The following is a 21,111-nucleotide window of genomic DNA, read 5'->3' on the forward strand; positions in this document are numbered from 1 at the left end:
GATGGCAGGCAGCAGGAGATGAGTGTCCGGAGGCGAGCGCGTGTTGTATAAATAGTGGCGGGGAATATAAAACTGTGGTCTGCTCTGGTGCTGGCGGTGTGGAGCAGCCGCTGGTTTTGTCCCTCTGCCTTGTCCGCTAGCCCTGCGTTTGCCCGGCCCGTCGCGTGGCCCCGCTCCCGGCTCCTCTGCCGCCCCCGAAAATTTTGGCGAGCGGCCGTGGCGTGGCCGACTGGCGAGTGGCGCCGCGTGCCACCACTAAACATAACAAGTTGATATTTTGATCCAAGAACGTTTGGAGGCTACCTATGTGGCTTCGTTCGGATGGTAGGGTTCTGGAGGAATTTGGATGGTTTGGAGGAATTCTGAAAAAAATTGTGAGAGGAAAACACTGTTTCGGATGAAAAAAGAAGCGGATCAAGCCGGATTTAAGAGCACGCGAACGGGGCCTATTTTGTAATTTTCCCCCAGAAAAACAATGAAACTCACTCGAGCATTTCGATTTTCAAACTATAATTCACATTGGGAATGTTATGATTTTGTCGCTAGCAAAAGGGGATTTAGGCATTAGCTCCGCTGCTCCGTTGCCAGCCCTTTCGCTTCTCTGCTCCCTCGTCATCCACGCTGCCACAAGGACAATGGGCATGGGCCTCGTGGCTTTGTTTTCTTCGTATTTTCTCTTCCCAAACCATTCTCCCTTCTTTCTAGACTAGTCTAGGGCAGTGGTTCCGTTGGCAACTAAAATTGTTCATTCTGTGAAGTTGTCAGAACCTAAAATAAACTTTGCCATTATGTTAATTTCGTTGAGATGGTAACAAAAATATAGATGAAACATCTAATTTAGAGTATGGATGAAGAAAATATGCCCTCAAGAATATACTCCAACGCTAGAAGTTCCGAGAATCGGAACTTTCGATGAATCTAAAAAAATCTGTAGGGTTCTCGATTTCTTCCCATATCGACAATCCTGACATATTTCGGCAAACAAACTTCCGATGAATCTAAAAGAAAACCTCGTTCGGATGTAGCCTTTTGGATTTCAATCTGAACTACTCCAGTGTCGTGGGAAACTTGAAGATTACATCGTTGAAAGATTTTCTAATGGGATAAGACCACCCCGCTCTATTTATTGAAAGATCATGGCCGATTGAGGTATCTAACATCCAATCGTTAAAAAACACATCTACTACTCCTTTTACCCTCCTTTTTCCATCTACTTCTTCTCGTTCTTTGTCGCTGCTGCATGGCTAGTGGATCGACGACGTCGAAGTTCTAGGGCGGTCAGGACGGCTAGGGCAACCCACAGCCCCACACACCCTAGCGGAGTCCCTCCCAAGTGTGTGTGTGTGGGGGGGGGGGGGTTCAAGAGACCTCTTCATCGTACTGTGTCTTGCGTATCATGCTCTTGATGAGGCTCCTCTGGCAATATGTCTTGCATATTGCACTCATCGCTGGAGGCACCAGATCCGTATGCGGACATACTTTAGGCGTTAGCTGACCTAAAAGTCGACTAGGCACTATACCGAGCGATCTAGCTTCCGTAATTCACGTCAATAGGTTCCTATCATTATAGGTGGCCACTAGTGGGATGCAGTTAATCACGATCTAATCTGGTGCCTCCCTCTCCGGTAAGCGCAACTCATGATATGACTGAAAGACCATAGTACCTCTAGAATCATAGATCAGGGGATAAAACTTGACTTAGATAGGGAAGCTTGATGATGTACCTCGCCCTAAGGCAGTTGCGGCCATAGCGCCGTAGTAACATGGCCGCCGGTGTCATAGCAGTGTAGGCGCAGTGCAGTGATGGCGGTCGAAGGCGATGGTGCTTCTCGTCGCTTACAGCGCCCCTTTAGATCAGACTAGGGTTAGGATGCGGTGGGGCGCTGACGGCTGTGGTAAAACCTCATGTTATGTGTCCCAGCCCCCACCATCCTTTTATGACACTGTGCGACGGGGGGCCATCAGCCAGTAGAAAGGCTGAGCGCCCCCGATTAGGGCGTGGATCAAGGGCCCAATTAGCCGTTGGGCCAATTGGTGGAGATCAACCTAACATTCTCCCCCTTGATCTCACATTCTGACTTAAACTTAACTTACTTACTTCATCTTGTTCTCATTCCATCATAGATCAGTGCATAGAGCGTGCTTCATCGTCACGGTCAGTTGCCATTAGATTTAACAACTACAATGCTTCTCTCTGTTTTGAAACAGATACTCAACTAGGCCCTTAATATTCAGAAATCATAGGCTTTCCCATAAACCCATGTCAACTGTGTGTTCTCTGAACGCACTGGGTGGTTAGCCTTTAGTAAGCGGATCCACGAGTACTTACTCGGTACTTATGTGCTCAATACTTTCAAAATGATTATGTATTTTCTCATTTACAACATATAACTTAGTGTCAATGTGTTTAGCAGCACACTTGACCTGTTGTCTTAGAAGTTAACTTACTTTAAATGGTTATTGCTGTTGTCTACCATTGTTAAATCCGGGTACAAATTTTCTTAACCTCCTTTTGCCTGTTCCTTAAGCCTCATGTCAAGCTATACTATGGTATGTATCACTAATGACACCACAACTATTTCTTTGGAGCTTTTCCATAATAATACTCCAACTGTGAGTGTTAGCAACTGCTGTGGATTTCACTACACATCTCGCCACGACATAACATTTGTACCCACAACTATTTGAGAGTACATGCCCTTTCTTACTCAGCATGAGGCCTATGATACTTTGCAAAATTGCAAAACATTTTCAACTCTATTCCAGTGATCTTTATCTGGACTGGACTTCTGCCAAAATATCCCGGATACATAAACTACGTCAGGGTAAGTTCTTACTTGTACTTGTATACTCATCAAGCTTTCAACAGCTGAAGCATATGGAACCATGTTCATTTGATCGATCTCATATCGGTTCCTAGAACACTTAAAGTTCCTATAACTATTATCCTTGACTATAGGAGCAGGCGTAGGTTTACTCATATGTATACTTTATTTCTTTAGAATCTTTTTTAAGTATGCATTTGCGATAGTCCTAATACCCCTTTTTTTCTGTTTCGGTGAATTTCGATTTCTAGAACCGATGACGCTTCACCAAGATAATTCACATTGAAACTTGAGGACAAAACTTCTTCTTCAATGACAGATTAACATCACTACTAGTGAGTAGAATGTCATCTATTCCTAGGATCTGGAAAATGATTTTTCCATTCTTGAACTTCGCATAAACGCTATTGTCCTTCTTATTTTCTTTAAAAAACCTAAACTTTCTCATTGTTTCATCAACTTTAAATACTACTGTCTAGAGACTTATTTTTAACCCATAAATGGATCTCTACAGGCAGCATCCCATACGTTCTTTTCTTCCATGACTAAATCTTTTGGGTTGTGCCATAAAAACGTTTTCATATAAATCCCCGTTGAGGAATGCCGTCTTTACATCAATCTGTTGTAACTCTAAATCGTAATGTGCCATTAACATCATTATGATTCTGAAAGAATCCTTGTATAAGACTGGAGAGAAAACCCTCGTTGTTATCTATTCATCCGACTAAAACATTCATTTATACTTCATTTTCATATAAATCCCCGTTGAGGAATGCCATCTTTACATCCATCTGATATAACTCTAAATCGTAATGTGCCATTAACATCATTATAATTCTGAAAGAATCCTTGCATAAGACTGAAGAGAAAACTCTCATTGTTATCTATTCATCCTCTTTGCATAAAGCCTTTTGCTACAAGTCATGCTTTATATCTTTCTACATTCTCTTTGGAGTCACGTTTTGTGTTGTAGACCCTTTTACAGCCTACTGTTTTGGCTCCATTAGGAATTTTTTCTAAGTCCCAAACATCGTTGGTATTCATCGAATTCATTTCAACTTCCATAGCTTCTTGCCATTTAAACGAGTAAACGCTTCTCATGGCTTCTTCAAATGAGGTGGGATCATCCTTTATTTGAATTTCTTTACAAACATAGACTTCATAGTCATTAGAAAAACTGGTTTACTAATTCTTTGAGACCTTCTGAAGCCTTAGCTACTGGCACTTTCATATGGGGCTGTTGTTGCTCTTCATTGCTAAGAGACAATTGATTCTACAGACTCCTGTATTACAAGATCCTTGTTTACATTATTCATCTTCTTCGAAGAGCTAATAGCAGGTGTTATATTAGTCATACAACATCAATAGGTATTGAGAAATTTGTTGTTCCTGAATCACAGGAGTGGGCACACAGTCCCTCTTCTCTTCAAGTCTTAGGTCTCTACATACCATGCCCCCCAGATCATTCCATGTTTTCTAAAGATGGTGTATCTTCAAATATCTTATTTTAGGTTTAATTTGTTAATGCCTCATATGACGCTTTAAGCATTACCTTAACATCTTTGAGGCTGACTACGCTATTTTTCTGTCGGAACTTTAAAAGGTTTAGGAATTTAGCTATTTCTCTGCTTAAGGGTATCATTGTTGTAACCGTTGCACTCCTCTGACGGTCGCATACATCTTAATTAATCTTTATCTCACTCTTAATGAAAAGTATCTTTTTTAATTAATCTTTATCTCACTTTTAATGAAGAGTATCTTTCTTAATTAATCTTTATCTCACTCTTAATGAAGACTATTTTTCTTAGTTAATCTTTATCTCACTCTTAATGAAGAGTATTTTTCTTAATTAATCTTAATATTCTCCTCCTCGAAATATGGCATGAACTTTACTGCCATAATTTCAAGAACCATTAAGAAAACCTGTGAACGAGAAGACATATATAACTTACTTCATTCACATGATTATGTCATGCGAACATAGTTATTTCTTGATTCGTGTAGGAGTACACTTTCCTTATTTCACTTCGAGAACTTAACGAGGTCTTTCATTAGCAGTGTTTTTGCAAGTCATACTTGCATCTTTTCTTATCTTTTGGTTAGTATTGACCATGATGATGCATTTCTATTGTGCAAAGGTCAACACTAGAACAACGTAAGAGCTACCCAAACTTCTCTCGCTATGCGGAATACAAAACATATGAATCATCACAAAACTTCTCCCGCTATGCAGGATTGACTAGCATAAGTACTATGCAAAAACTTCTCCCCATGCGGGATATATCTATATGAAAACTTAGTCATGACGACTAAAACGTTCACTTATACTTTATTTTCTAATTAAATCTTTCTGTTGGTTCTAATTTAATCAGAAAATTAGTAAACTAACAAAAAAATTATTCTGAACTGGCTTGACTCAAGCCTTTTCATTCACATACCCCAGCATTGTAACCCGTTGGCATGCAACTGAGTGATCTCGTCGGTTAAAATAAAACATACAATATGCTTCTACATCAATTCTACATCACCGTTAGACAGAAAATAGAATTAATGCATAAAAACACATAAATCAACTTGAAATACATACAACTATTCTTTAAAATTAAATTCTCCCATTGGTTCGAATTTAATTAGAAAATAATCAACTTTATTACAGCGGAAACATGTTAATAAAATACATTCTATTAGTTTAGGAGCATTTCTTAGTCCTTATCTACTCTCTCAAAAATTGACCATGTTGGTGTGAAATTTATCAGAGATTTAAACCTTAAACTTGAACTCATTATAATATTGTCATCATCAACGTTGGTCAGAAAATGACAATACCATAATCTGCCTTAAACAAAACAGACTACTCCTCTAATTTAAAATTTTCTGTTGGTTCCAATTTAATTAGAGGATAAACATAATCATAATTTACTAAATATAATTGCTCTTCAAATTAAATTCTTCCATTGGTTCGAATTTAATTAGAAGATAATAAATATTAAACCTTGCAGTGGAAACTCAGACATAATTGATGAATTTTACCCACAGGAAAATTCTCTTTTGCTATTTTTTTCTTGAGCCATTAATCATTTTCCAGGAAATAACATATTTACTAGTAAAAGAAAAAATAAAATGGACTCAAACTCTTACTGTCTCTTCGGCCCGAGAGCAGAAGCGGCCCAAGGCCCAACTCCGCACGGCGCCCTCCCATGCGCCCAGGCCGCAACCTAGGCCTGGGTCAGGATTTCTCATTCCCGCCTGGGCCGTAAGCTGGCCCGACAGCTCTCAGCCGTCTGATCAAGATCGACGGTTGAGCTGTTTTTCACGGGAACAAAACCAGCAGCGGCAGCCGGCTCTCCAAACCCTAATTCATTTGCATCTCTCTCGCCTTCTTCTCCTAGCGCAGCCGAACGACAGCAGTCCGTCGGCTTTGCCCACAGCGAAGGAATGGCGCCGTCGCCGGCCCCCTTGCGGGCGCGTGAGCTCCCTAATGGGTGAGCGCGCCGCCATCGAGCAGCCTGGCTATGGTGCCCTAGTGCAACGTGGAGCCGTGGCCTAGCGCGGCATGAAGCCGGTGCTCACGGCGGAGGAATGGCGCCGTCGTCGGCCCCCTCGCCGGCGCGCGCTCCCCAATGGGTGAGCACGCCGCCATCGAGCGGCCTAGCGGTGGTGCCCTAGCGCAGCGTGGAGCCATGCCCTAGTGTGGCATGGAGCCCTTCCCGGAGTACTCCGATGAGTGGAGGTCGACGAGGTAAGCCGCCTCCCAAACTTTTTCCCTTTCCCCTTCTTCTCTCTGTTTGGATCTTCTTCTATTCTTCTTGGATCTTGTCCGATTTAGGGTTAGGGTTAGGGTTAGGATTAGGGTTATGGTTCGAGTACTTTTCGAAATCGAGACCCCCTTCTTACTCTCTTTTCTTCACCTGATTATGGTTTAGGCTTCGATGAACCCTCTGTCTTTCTTTCTTTCGATCCGAACCGGATCTATCTCATCTTCTTTTAAACTGCTACTTCCCCTACTAGATCTACGCCTAGAGCAGTGGCTTTGATACCATTGTTAGTCCTTAGGATTCATCTAGGTGCAGATTAGAGGGTGAATTCATTACTGGTTTAGTTTAATTCGACCTATAACATGATACAGAGAGGGAGGCTATGAGAGAGGGAGATGTAGGAGTGACTGACCGTCGGCTTTGGAGGAAGATGCGCAGTCTATGTCGAGGTCCAATCGGTGGCGTCGTCCGGCGGGGTAGAAGACGCAGTGGAGTCCAGCGTGGTGTAGACGTCCGGCGTAGCGCCGAGGCGGTCGACGGTGCTTCCCGTCACTTGCAGCGCTGCCCACGATCGGAGGGGCCTTCTAGGGGTACTTCGGTGGGTCAGTGGCGGCGGTAAACCTCGTCATCTGTCCCTGGCCCCCACCTATCTCTTTATATATAGCGCTGTGTGATTGGGGTCCGCCGACTAGTGGTCGGTTAAACGTCTCCGCTCAGGACGAGGTCAAGAGATTCGATTGGCCGTTGGGCCAATCGGTAGAGATCAAACTAACACCGATGACAACCGAGACAGAGTCCTGCTGTCCAGCCTGTCGAAGACGCAGGCGTCCCGTAAGATCAGCTTGACGCCGTCCTCCTTCCGTGCCTCCAAGGGTACGTTCTCCATGGTCACCTTGACATGGAACCCCTAGACAATCTCCTCGCTGCCGCCCGTAGATTGCCATGGCCAGAGCGAGAGCGTGGAGCCCCCAATGTGGATGGAACCCTTGCACAGGGCACGGTCTCGCTCCAGTGCCAACTTGAAGTCAGCAATGAAGACCCCCCGGCTTGTGGCGGGTCACCCTGGTGATGTTGTAGCGGGGGACATGCAGCTACTGGTTGAGAGCGTAGGAGACCTCCAGGGCGTTGGGGCAGTAGCCCTCCTTGGATGCAGAAACAACAATGGCGTGGGTCAGCAGGTGGTTCTCCGCACGGGCCATGCTCTCTGTCGCAGCGATGGCAATGCGCTTGAGGGCCGGGCGGTGGGAGGGGTGACCAGTAGCAAGCGTCATCTCTGCGGTCTTGGCTTGTGGTGGTGGGGTGGCTTGACTGCGGTGTTTGGGCGGAAGTGGTGGAAAAGTGATTCTGCTATGGATGTTATCAGGGGAAAGATGAGTCTGGAGTGGAGGCTTGCTGAGATTGGCTGCCGACGCCGGTCTGGGCAGGAGCGTGCAAGATGACCAACGCCCCTGCACCTCAAGCAGCGGATCGGATCCCGGCACTGGGCGACTTGGTGGTCTGTGCCTAGGAAGCAACGTCCGGCAAGCCTCCTTTTAAGTTTCTCGGTCCACTGGGGAAGCTCCGGGAGCGCCGGCTCTCACCATCTTCGCCGTATTCATGGCTCCATATCCTTCCTCCACCAGTGCTTTTTCCTCTGAGTTTGCCATTTTGGTGAAAGCTGGTCTTCCTGGTCCGCCATAACTCCAGAGCCCTCTCCCCTTTCCTAGCAGCTGGCAGATCCAGAGTAAATGGCCTTCTCAGAGAGGATGGCCGGCTGCCTGGAACCAAGCGTCTTGGGGGGCAGCACCACTGCAGCGGAAGCTGTCTTCTGATCCCGTACGCGCCACACCTTTCCGTGGAGGTCGGATGGAGCGGCAGTCGGCGTGCCCGCGCTCTCCGACCGGACAATAATGGATTTGAGCTTCAGATATCTTGGGCCATGTTTAGTTTCCAGATTTCCTGAATTTGGCACTATACAAAAAGAAGATTCTCCGTCACATCAAACTTGTGGTACATGCATGGAGTACTAAATATTGACGAAATTAAAAACTAATTGCACAGTTTGGTTGTACTTTGCGAGACGAACGTTTTGAGTCTAATTAGTCAATGATTGGACAATTATTACCAAATAAAAACAAAACGCTACAGTGTAGCTACCGTACCTAGTTATCCGGCGGCGCCGAATCCGACCTCAACTAAACATGGCCTTGGCTCACCGGGCGGATCTTTCTGTTGATGATTCGTGGAGGTTGGTGATGGCTTTGTTGGTTGTGGTTCATGTGGACTGGTGCAACTGTAGATGGTCACTTTGTGGAAAAGACAAGGGGGTCCCTAACTTTGGTGTTTTTCCATTACAACCCATAATGATCAAGCTAATTTACTATATATGTAATCAAAGGAAAAATGACACCCCTATTAAAATTTGTCCCCCATAAATCTAGATCCTAGCTTTGCCACTAGTTTTCGTTGTCCTTATTCAACAACTTCGTGTGGCCGCGTTGCTGCATGTCTTGATTGGCATGGTAACCTTTTCTCGATCGCTAGCTACGGCTCACTACAGGTGTTGCCTTGGCATCTAGATTTGTCAAAAGATGAGTAGTTCGAGGCGACAACGTTGGGCAAGGGTGAGGATGTAGGATGGGGGGGGGGGGGGGGGGGGGGGGGGGGGGGGGGGGGGGGGCTTTGAGCAGAAGCCTTGATCGGTGCAATGTAACGTTGGCAAGCCTTGATCGGTGCAATGTAACGTTGGCATAGTGACAGTAATGGGGTAAGCCGAAAAAAGAAACCCATCCTCTGGGGTAAGCCGAATAAATTGGATATAGGGTAAGCCGAACAGAGCCATTCTCAAAACGTGTCCGAGCTCTTGGAGATGGCAGCGGCGCAACTGCGGCGGGAGCTGAGGTCCAATTAATACCCATCCTCTGCAGCCATCAAAATAGAGTATCGGGCACTCGAGAGCCCGACTGCCTGATAGACAAACCGGCCTTTCTTTATGAGAAAAACTAGCTGGTGCTGGTGTTGGTGTTGGTTCCATTGCTTGTTATCTGTGGGCTGTGGCCCCAATAATTCTGTGAAGATGTGGGTATTAGTGGGTTCCTTGTCAAACGGCCATGATGAGATGATAACAATAAAAATGGCCAGAGAAATGAAAACCTACTAACCTAGTGGCGTATCAATGGGTATGGGTGTGCATCCCTGCAGAGTTCCGTTCAGACAGCTACGTACGCGCCTGCAGGAGTGCCCGGCCGCGGCCGGTGTCATCGTCGTCCATGCCTCCACGGTTCTGTTCATTATTACTCACAGGCAGTCAGGCATGGGCGCTGTTTAGTTCTACCAAATTCCCAACTTTGACACTATGTAAAAAGAAGATTCCTCGTCACATCAAACTTACAGTACATGCATGGAGTATTAAATGTTGACGAAATTAAAAACTAATTGCACAGTTTGGTTGTACTTTGCGAGACGAACGTTTTAAGCCTAATTAGTCAACGATTGGACAATTATTACCAAGTAAAAACAAAACGTCCCTGTCACTGTCGGTGTTAGATTGTAAACGTGACACGGCCCATGGGCTTGCCGTATCCGGCTCTTCATCATGCCTATATGTACACAACATAGGTCCCTGAGTAATACATTGCGTATTCCACAATTCCTATTACGCTTTCATGGTATCACAGACGGTTCGCTCCCGCGTCCGCTTCTGCAAACCCTAGCCGCCGCTGACTACGTCGCCGGCTCACCGACGCTGACCTCACGTCGCCGGCCCTTCCACTACCCATTGCTGACATCCTCACCGGGCCACCTTCCTGCCGCTGCCTACTACTGATCCATCGCCAGGCATCTGCTGCTGCTACTGATGGCGCCCAACGATGACGATGTCACCGCCGCTGCTGCTCGTGCCGCCGAGGCCAAGCGCCTCGAGGACGAGGCCTGTGCCGCTCACGACCAGGCGCTCGCCACCAAGGAAGCCGCCGACGCCACCCTGCACACGCAGGCCATCGCCATCATCGACATCAAGATCCTGATTCCCGTGACCCTAGAGAAGCCGGCCAACAACTATGGCCACTGGCGCTCCCTCTTCCTCATCGTCCTCGGCAAGTACAATCTCAAGGATCACGTGCTCTCCGACGACTCGTACCCCGAGCGCTCCGCATGGTCGACGATGGACTGCTGCGTCCTCACCTAGGTCTACGGCACCGTGTCCAACGATCTGCAGCAATCGTTGATGATTTGGGATCCCAACGCCCGTGCTACCTGGCTCTACCTTGAGGATGAATTCCTCGGGCAGCGTGTCTCGCGCCCTACTGCTGGAGGCTAAATTATGCTCCGTCAAGCAGGGCACCCTCTCCATCACGGACTACTGTCGCCGCCTTGAGACGATGGTCGCCTCCCTCGCCGAGTTCGGTGATCCGATTGGTGATCGGCAACTCGTCCTCACCCTCTTCCGTGGCCTCAACGAGAAATTTTGCCACATGGTGTCGAATATGAAGATGCAGCGGCCCTTCCCCACGTTCGACGGGGCACGCACGCTGCTGCTCCTCGAGGAGATTGACCTCAACAACATCACTGCTGACGACACTCATGCCACACCACCGGCGCCGTCGGCCCTGGTCACTGCACCAACACCACCTCCGCAGCGCCCTCCTACACCGGCCCCCGCTGGTTCCGGCACCCCTGCTGGATCGCACAACCCGCACCGCCATGGACGTAGTGGCAAGTCTAGTGGTGGCACTGGTGGACCTCGACATGGTGGTGGCGCACCATCTGGCCTAGGCATGGGTCACACCAATCCCTGGTCTGGTACTGTGTAGCTGTGGCCGCACGGTTACAGTGGTCTACCTGGCCACATGCTGCGTCCTCCATCCGCGTCGTACGACCACCCCCAGCCTGCATTCAACATGTTGCCCTACTACCAAGGATGAAAACAGAAAGGAAATATCCCGAACCGAACCGCATCGTTTTCTACATTTGTCCCGAGCGAATTCGTATTTTCGGACAAAATACGGAATACTAAATTCAAATTCGAAATACGGAATACTAAATTCGAAATCGGATTGAATTTGGTTTAGGCTTTGTTCAACCGATTTCTACTTTTCTACATTTTATTCGGAGTCCTCCGTATTCTAAATTCGGTTCGAACCGAATTTGGTCCAGCAACTCTCTTCCTTCCCTCATCAGCTTCGACTGCGACCTTGCGTCTGGAGCCCCTACGACGACACTATCCCGGTGGCTCACGCCTAGGCGGTGGCGCCCTACCAGCACCCCACGCACTGTGGCGCATCTGCTCGGCCAGCCACGCCCTCGCGGCTGCTACGGTGCCCGCGCCTAGCTCGACGGCAGCGGCCCTGCCACGAGCCGAGCCCTGGTGGCCACGAGCTCGCCGGTGGCCTCACCCACGCCTCTGCCCCGCCCTTGCTGACAGCCTCATCGGTGCCTCTGCCCCCCTCTAGCCGAGCCCTGGTCGCCACGGTCTCGCCTTCGCCCTCGTCCCGCCCGAAGCCCAGCGGCCATGCTCACGCGTGCCCCCACGTCCGGCCCCATGACCTGGCGGCCGTGCCAACTGGCGCTCCGGCGATCGCGAGTAGCCTCGGCGGCCGCGGTGGTGGTGCCCGCTCACGCCCCGGCAGAGCTCAACCGCGCCCGCACCCCGGCGTCCATGTTTGCCACTGGGGGAGAAGTCGCCTATGACTTGATCTCAATGGAGGAAACTCGATCCATGCGGAGGTCGGTCCAAGGAAGGTCAGCGTGTGCGAACACAAGGCAGAAGTAGAGTCGGCGGAGAAAGTGGAAGCACCGAGGAGATGGTACTGGATGGCTAGGCTCTGATGGATCTTTTAGGCAGTGCCGATCTTTTATTTGCTAGCGGGCCCTACATGTTTAGCCCAATCAAGTCTCGGTATTTGTGTTTCTTGAGAGCACCCAAGAAGCTCACATTTTTACACTTCATTTTTCACATTTCTACACATTTTTGTCGTATATATACGTACATCCATTTTTCATAGAGTTATAAATTGTTTAATCGATGTTTAGATCATGCACTTGTTAGTTGTGAACTTGTTATGTATTTGGTCATGCACTTGTTTAATGCTATGCACTGTGGGTTGGTATTTCGTATTGAATTTTCGCATACCGACCGTGTTTGACATAATTCCGCTCGAATTGGTTCGTTTCCAAAATTCTAGATATTCTGTAAGTTCGTGTTCATTTTCGTGTCCGGCTTGTCTGCTTTCGCTTTCGCTTTTGTATTTCAAATGTAAAAGTAGAAAATGGTTGATGAGTTTTTCGACCAAGTTCGACCGTTTTCATCCCTACCTACTACCCAGCGACGGCCCCAGGGTTCGCACTGCCACCTCTAGGCTTCACATACGGAGGCGTAGCTCCCACGTTCGCCCCGTCTTCGGCGTCCTCGTCGGGTACACCACCTCTGCCTACGCCATGGAACCCCATGTCTGGTGGATCTTGGGAGCAGGCGTCACTCATCAATAACTTCAACACGATGTCCCTGACGCCGCCTACCAACCCCGTTGAGTGGTATGCTGATTTTGGTGCCAGTTCTCACATGACCGCCCACTCTGGTATTATCTCTTCTCCTCGGCCTTCCTCCTTGTCTAGTCCTTCATCCATCGTTCCCGTTACTTCTATTGGTTTATTCTCTTTTCCTGCACCGTGTCATCCTCTTGTTCTAAATAATGTTTTAGTTTCACCAGGCATTATTAAGAATTTAATTTCAGTACGCCGGTTCATCACTGATAATAATTGTTCTATAGAGTTTGATCCTTTTGGCCTTTCTATGAAGGACCTTCAAACACGGAGCATGATTGCCAGGTGCAATAGCACGGGTGACCTCTACCCGTTCTTCCCGCCCACCAGTAGCATACCCGCACTCACAACTCCTACCTCCACCTCAATCCTGTGGCATCGTTGCCTCAGTCATATCGGCTCCGAAGCTCTGCCCCAGCTTATTACCTCTCATGCTATTCCATGTGATAAACCCAAACACAATCACATATGTGATGCTTGCCAATTAGGCCGTCATGTTCGTCTTTCTTTTGGGACATCTTCCTCTCGAGCTGTCAACAAATTTGATTTAATACATTGTGATCTTTGGACGTCCCCTGTCGCTAGTGTGTCGGGTTACAAATATTATCTCGTTATTGTCGATGATTGCTCCCACTATGCTTGGACATTTCCGCTTTGTCTTAAATATGATACTTTTGCCACCCTCTCTAACTTTTTTGCCTATGTGCGCACGTAGTTTGGCACTCCTGTCAAGGCCGTCCAGTGCGACAATGGCCGTGAGTTCGATCACTCCTCGGCCCGCATGTTCTTCCTCTCACAGGGTGCCATCCTTCGCATGTCATGCCCATACACCTCTCAGCAAAACGGTAAAGCCGAGCACGCTCTTCATACCATTAATAATATTGTGCGCTCTCTTCTTTTTCAGGCCAGCCTTCCACCGGTCTGTTGGGCTGACTCCCTACTTACTACCACCTATCTCCTTAACCGTCATCCCACTAAGACCCTCAGTGGCCTCACACCGTTTTTTTGCTCTCTACGGTACTCATCCTTCCTACACTCATCTTCGAGTTTTCGGATGTGCCTGTTATCCCAACTTATCCTCCACCGCTCCACACAAACTATCACCTCATTCCTCCTTGTGTGTGTTCCTTGGTTACTCTTCTGATCACAAGGGTTATTGATGTCTCAACCTCCATTCCAATAGGATCATCATCTCCCATCATGTGGTTTTTGATGAGTCCATGTTCCCATTTTCTGAGATGTCGACCTCACCCTCGGATCCCACCACTTTGGATTTTTTGAACGACGATGATAATTCCACTATGCCCATCGGGCCAAGTGCTATGGTTGCAGGTACTCCTCCCAGCACTCCTGCCATAGCTCATGCCCTCACATCGGCACTTGGGGCGTCTGGTGCCCACTCGTCGGTGCCTAGCTCGCCGTCCTCTGGCTTGGGCGGTACTGCTGCTACTGCGCCCAGCACGTCACCTGCCATCGAACTAGGCTTTGGCTCGGGTCCTACTGGCGCTCCCATGGTGTCCAACTCTGCTGCCCCTATGAACATTTAGTCCCAAGCTGCTGCCAGTAGAGCTGGCCGCACTGCCGCTACACAGCCTCAGTCCATCGTGGGCTCTGGCTTGGGTCCTGCTGGTGCTCCCTCAGTGTCCGGCTCTACTGCCCCTAAGGACGCTCAGTCCCAGGCTGCTACCAGTAGAGCTGGCCGCACTGCTACTACACAGCCTCAGTCCATCATGCCTATGGTAAACGATCACATCATGCGGACTCGAGGCAAGTCTAGTTTTATTCAGCCAGTGGATCGCCTGGCGCCCCTGTCGAAGACCTTTCACTCCGCCTTAACTGATCCCAACTGGTGAGCAGCGATGCAGGCCGAGTTTGATGCACTCTTGGCCAACAACACCTAAACTTTGGTTGCCCGTACGCCCGGTGTTAACGTCGTCACCAGTAAATGGGTTTATCATCACAAGTTTTTGGCTGATGGCTCTCTTGATCGTTACAAGGCTAGGTGGGTGCTTCGAGGTTTCACTCAGTGCTCGGGGATTGATTATGAGGAGACTTTTAGTCCAGTCATCAAGCCAGCCATAGTCCACGTTGTTCTTACATTAGCTATGTCTCGCTCTTGGCCGATTTGCCAGTTGGACATCAAGAATGTTTTGCTCCATGGGACATTGACTGAGACCATTTACTGTGAGCAGCCGTCTGGATTTGTTGACTCCTCCCGACCCAACTATGTGTGCAAGTTGAACAGATCACTATATGGACCGAAGCAGGCACCTCACGCGTGGTACAGTTGCTTTGCCCGTCACATCACCTCTCTCGGGTTTGTTGAGGCCAAGGCAGACACCTCTCTGTTCATCTACCGCCGCGGTGCTGACACAACTTTTTTGCTTCTCTATGTGGATGATATTGTTCTCACTGCCTCGTCATCAAGGTTTCTCCAGCAGGTTATTGTAGCTCTCCAGCTGGAATTCTCTATGATAGATATGGGTCCTCTTCATCACTTCTTGGGTCTCTCTGTTGATCGTCGAGTTGATGGTTTATTCCTCTCTCAGAGACAATATATGCTGGATATTCTGGACCATGCTGGTATGCGTGACTGCAAGCCTTGCAGTACACCTATCGATACTCACGCCAAGATATCTGCTGATGGTGTCCTAGTGGCTGATTCGACACATTTTCGCAGCATTGTGTAACATCCCGGTGTTACAATCCTTTTTAGCGCCGTGATTTAGGTTTAAGTAAAACTTTCGAAACGAGTTTCTCAAATTTTTGATTTAAAAATATACGGGAAGCGATAAGTGAAGCTTGTGTAAATTAGTAAACCATTGTAAAAGTTACGACGGATGAACGTACTCTGAAGCAAAGTGCTGTTACGGCGATATATATATATAAGAGTGCCTGAGCCAGAGGCACGAGGTCCTATTTCCGAGTCGACTCGTGTTAATTTCGTCGCGCTGTTCTTGTTTTAATGAAGGTTGGCCGAACTTGCTGCAGTGTTGTCCTTCTTTTCCCCGTTGCTTGCCGAAGTCCCTGTTTCACTGCGTTGTCTTCATTCAACTAGCCGTTTCCCCTCTCTGCCTGCTTCCCAGACAGTCACATCACCATCACGACCGTGTGTACCGGCGTCCTCTTTTTCCTTCCCCGCTCTTCCCCTGCTCGGCCGCTGGCACGTTCTGAAGCACTAGTTTATTGAGGAAGCAAGAACCACTGCAAGCTTAAATGCAGCAGCAGTAATACGTGTACAAGTTTTCATATAGCAGTCAAGTCGTGTCTGTCCCTGCATGTTTTATCGGGCCAGAGTCTTAGTCGTGTCAGACCGGTCTTCACGCTGTTTTCTCCTTTTCCTTTTTCTACTGCCGTGAGGAGGCGTTTCTGCTCCGGTCCACCGGGCATACAGTGGCAGTACCGGCGGGTGTTAGCAGTTGCAGAGCTGTCAGCTCGTCTGGCCTGGGTGGCCTCATCAGGAGGAGGGCACTTGCGGCAAGTGACCCTGTCCAGTGTCATGCGGTCAGCACTTTTCCACTCACACACACACACACACACACACACACACACACACACACACACACACACACACACATATATATATATATATATATATATATATATATATATGATGCTCATGCCTGTAACAGTGTCGAGTTCAACTAGCAAGCCGATTAGGTTCAGAGATTTATTATAGAGCACTATATATATATATATATATATATATATATATATATATATATATATATACACATGCACATACACACACTATCTGCCGAACTTCTACTGTTGCTGTCTGGCTGCTCGTACGCTCTCTGTGACAGCGTGTGGTCTTGTCTGCACCAGTAGCCAGTGTATTTTATTAGTGGGAGTACCAGCAGCCAGTGCATTTTCACAGCACCACCACGTCATGTCTGCTGCACCGTCGTCATTTGGCCGTGTGTGTTTCCTGCGCTGGCCACTGTGACGAGTATGCCCAGTTAGGCCAGGCCGTGCATCGCCTCATCGCAGTCATGGCACATCATGTTAAGGCCAGGACCAGCCGGACAGGTTTCTCACTCTCCCAGGCGCCAACGCCTCCCCGCGCGCAGCTCCTGCTCTTGCGCCTCCTCCGTAGCGTCGTCGTGGCCACGCAGCGTCACCGCCGCCTGAATCCCCTCGTGCGCGCGACTCTGCCGTGGCCTGGCGGCTTCGTCGTGGCCACGCATCTCCTCGCTCCCAACAGCAGCAGCGCCGCCGCCCTTTTCCCCACTCCACTCGCCGCTGCTCTAGTGCCGGACACCGCGCGCGAAGGCAAGGCCGTGCCGTGTTGCTATGCCCGGCTCCTGGTCCACTCGCCGGCGTCCGCGCCACCCCCACCTCTAAACGAGGTCCACGCTACGCCTGGAGCACCGTCCGCGCTCGAAGCCAACGTTGCTGCCCCACCTCCGTGTGCGCCATTGCTGCCTCGAGCTCCTGCGGCTGCCGCAGCTAAGCGTCGGGCTGACGTGCCCCGTCCGTGCACCTGCGCCCCCTGTCCTCGCCGTTCCATCCGCTGCGTCGCACACACCGCGCAACCGCCATGGCCAGCCACCATCACCGTGCCTGCCTCGGCCCGCGCCGGTCCGCTGCCGCAGCGCGCAACTAGGCCACGCTGCCGTGCCCCATGGTCCTGCGCTGCTGCCGCAGCCGCCGTGATGGGAACCCCACCCGTGGGTCCGAGCTGGGCCATAGTTACAGTGTCCGCCGGCCGCCATGTCTCCCCTGGTGCTCTGTTATGAGATTGAAGACAAGGTGAGAAGGGTATGAATCCCAGACGTAAATTTATACAAGGTTCTTTACGTAAATACATGACTCAAGTAAATAGTACGTTGTCTAGTGGGGTGATTTAAGAAAAGTACAGGGGCTGTTTCGCATTTGCGCCACGCCACCTGCCGCTGGCCTGCCTTGCGCCCGTGGGCTGTCCGCGCCTTTACTCGCGCCGCGCCCGGGCAGGCCGCACTGGGCCGTTTCGCTGCCATCACGCCGGGCCAGTTGTTTGGGCTGCTGGCTACTCGCCCCGCTGGGCTGGTCGTGTGCCACCTCGCCTGGGTCGTGCATTCCGCGTGGGCCATCAGCGCTGGCACCGTCCGCCTAGGCTAGGCTGGTGCCGACTGGGCTGCCTAGCTACTGGGCCAATTTAGTTCCACCGGCCCTTTTCGATTTATAGAGCGATTTCCAATTTAGCTGATAAAGTAAACTTGTAAAATCAATATAAAATGGTATGGGAATCCAAAAATTGTAAAACTAGTTTTGTTGCGTTTCTAAAATCATGATCTACCTACTAGTATAATTTGTTCATATAGTTGGATAATATTCTTGGGAGCTATATAATTATTCTAAGATACTTAATATTAAAAAATATAAACTTGTAGGAACTTCCATGATAAATCGGTAATAGGCTTGACTCTAAAAATTTGACAGTAAACTACTAATATTATTATCTACTCACTGTAATTTTTATAGCAATAATAATTAGTTTGCTAGGTAGATAATGATGCTCTAGTTCGAATAACGAATAAATCGATAAAATGAAATAACGAAATCACTTCGAATTATATAGCTAAAACAATTATTGGGAAATAATGCCTTATTCGGCGACATGGATGCGTAGACCAGCATTAGAATTACCTCGTTAGCTTGTGAGGCGGGATCGGATTTTGAAGCGTTTTGGCTGTCGTCGATTATTCACATCTTTGCATTGCATCGCATGCATATCGTATAGGTACGATGATGGATCAACAGATCGAACGAAGGATGATTGGGAATCCGAAGATAGTGTACTGGTATTCTCTCTAGGAGATGATGCAATGGGCTTTCTATCCAGCTGCTGGTGGATGATCTGAAGATGCAGATTCTAACTTTTTAATATATCTTACCCAGGCAAGCCCCGGTGCATAACCCCTACTTTCTGCAGTTTAAATTATATTTGTGCATTAAGTTTCAAGGAGTTGAATGAAACCACTTGCATATATATCTTTATCCTATGAGTCTTACTAGTATGACAGGATCGTGTAGAATGGTATGCTACAGGACTTCGGTAGAAGTCGAGTGATTGCCTGTCACTCGCGAGAGATAGAAAATATATTATTGGATTACCATCACTCAGAACATATGAAAATGGTGGAAAGGAAAATGGTGACCGGGCAGGGATGTGGTTTGGGTATTGGTGGGTGTAAGAAGTTGTGTCGCCGCGGAGGCGGGTCATAGCTTGGTTACACCATTTTCCCTGTATGGTCGGTTAAGGACCGATCGTTGCATATGACTCTAGGCAGGTCACAGACTTATTATCCCGAGCACATACTTGTGTATGGGTGCTTGGAAGACTTGTTGCTCTCTTGTCGCGGATCCGGCTCTTTTCGGACCGACTGTCAGGGTTTTGTTTTGGTGGAGGAGGTCCTTGCACCGCACTGAGTCCGGGACTCAGGGGCGAGGGCTTGGAGTCCCAGTTTGGATGGGGACCTGGACACCTAGGACAGGAGAGTGATGGGTTGGTCCTGCTTGTGCCTAGGGTACAAGCGAGGCGTGTGTTTTCGGGGTACCCAGCTAGGGGCATTGATTCGCGAATCGCCGGACGATCCGGTACGGCTTATCTACGGTTTAGCATCATAGTAAGAACTAGAAGATGAAAGATGGAAGATGGACAAAGGAAATCTGATTGCTTACCACCTGCTTGAAAGTAGCATAGGTGCTTACATAGAATGGTTAGTAAATGAACCAATGCGGCTATTAATAAAAATCGAACATAAGGACGCACGCTTAGTAATGCTTCCTGCAAATGCAATGAACCCACAAGTCAGATAGCCTTGCATATCCTTGGAGTCTTTTCCTTTCTCCTATCGGGTAAGTCTTGCTGAGTACAATTGAGTACTTAGGGTTTTATTTTCCCTGTTGTAGGTGATAGGCGGATGCTAGAGCTTACCTTTGTGTGTGGATATCTTCTGGTGGGCTCAGCGAGGATTCCTTTACGCTGCTATCATAGTTATTATTTATAACTCTCACCAAATGTTTTTATAAATGAAAGTTTATAATCTGTTGTCATAGTTGTTATATATCAATCCCTCAACATGTCATGAATAGATATTTATTTCCGCTATAATTCTGATCACATGTTTATATTTCGCTGTGCATTAAATTATTCATAACTCTGATAATATGATTACATTCCGCTGTTATAAAAATAAATGTTATACTCTGATGTACATGTAAAGTGATGTAAGAAATGGTTAAGAATGATGTAAGCTTTATTCTCTCATTTGTGATCCTAATGGCAAAAATGTGGATTTTTGGGTTCTCCCCTGGGGTGTGCCCGATGGAATCGAGTAATTTAGTGTTCTCCCTCAAGTGCTTAGTGTCTAATAGAAGACAAGCACTCTTGTGAGGTATTAAATTAGGCAGTTCTGCCACAGGTGGTATCAGAGCATAAATGAGAAAATAAAGCTTCAAAAACCTTTTCTAAACTAAAATTGGACAACCCATTGTTGCAAGAAGTTAGGACGTTTATATGCGAAGTTATATAAGTAGCCCTATTACTATGGTTATGTATCCAGGATAGATGGCACTCTGCCGACTTAGATAAGATTAATCAAGTTTCTGCAGGTACACTGACTCGAGCATAGTTCGATAGTATCAACTAGTTACAGGGAGAGAACGATGTGCCAAAAATCTGAGAACGGTTGCCCTATATGTGGCAACAGTGCAAGGACGTATAGGACGAGCATTCATGCATATCCTGTTTGTGCATTGTAGTGTCATATTGCTGGTAGATATGCCATCCATAGGTGTCACACGTGTCGTATTGTGCACGAATGACTTGTTCCTGTTCTAGAGTTAGGTCTGCACTATGGCTTTGTGTTTCGCGTTCACCCGTGGTTCGCACCGGTCGTGACCCACATCTCTCTGTACCCCCTTTCTGTGCTCTTGTCGGACCCTTGCCCTGTAGTCATACTAGTCAGTAATGGCATCGCACGTCGCTCGCCTCCAACGCGCAAAATTTGGTCGATCCGCCGTAG

General features: G+C 48.0%; 2 protein-coding genes across 2 annotated transcripts; both read left to right on the forward strand.

Annotated features, from left to right (window-relative positions):
- Positions 1-10,830: 10,830 nt before the first annotated feature.
- On the forward strand, positions 10,831-11,370 carry LOC136536904 (uncharacterized). Its single transcript, XM_066529042.1, has one exon. It carries the CDS (start codon positions 10,831-10,833, stop codon positions 11,368-11,370), a length of 540 nt encoding a protein of 179 aa, XP_066385139.1.
- A 5,724-nt stretch (positions 11,371-17,094) lies between these two features.
- LOC136536905 (uncharacterized) lies at positions 17,095-17,841 on the forward strand. Its single transcript, XM_066529043.1, has one exon. The coding sequence runs from the start codon at positions 17,095-17,097 to the stop codon at positions 17,839-17,841; it is 747 nt and encodes a 248-aa protein (XP_066385140.1).
- Positions 17,842-21,111: the final 3,270 nt, after the last annotated feature.

Source organism: Miscanthus floridulus, chromosome 2 (assembly GCF_019320115.1).
Source record: "Miscanthus floridulus cultivar M001 chromosome 2, ASM1932011v1, whole genome shotgun sequence".
Classification (NCBI taxonomy): domain Eukaryota; kingdom Viridiplantae; phylum Streptophyta; class Magnoliopsida; order Poales; family Poaceae; genus Miscanthus; species Miscanthus floridulus.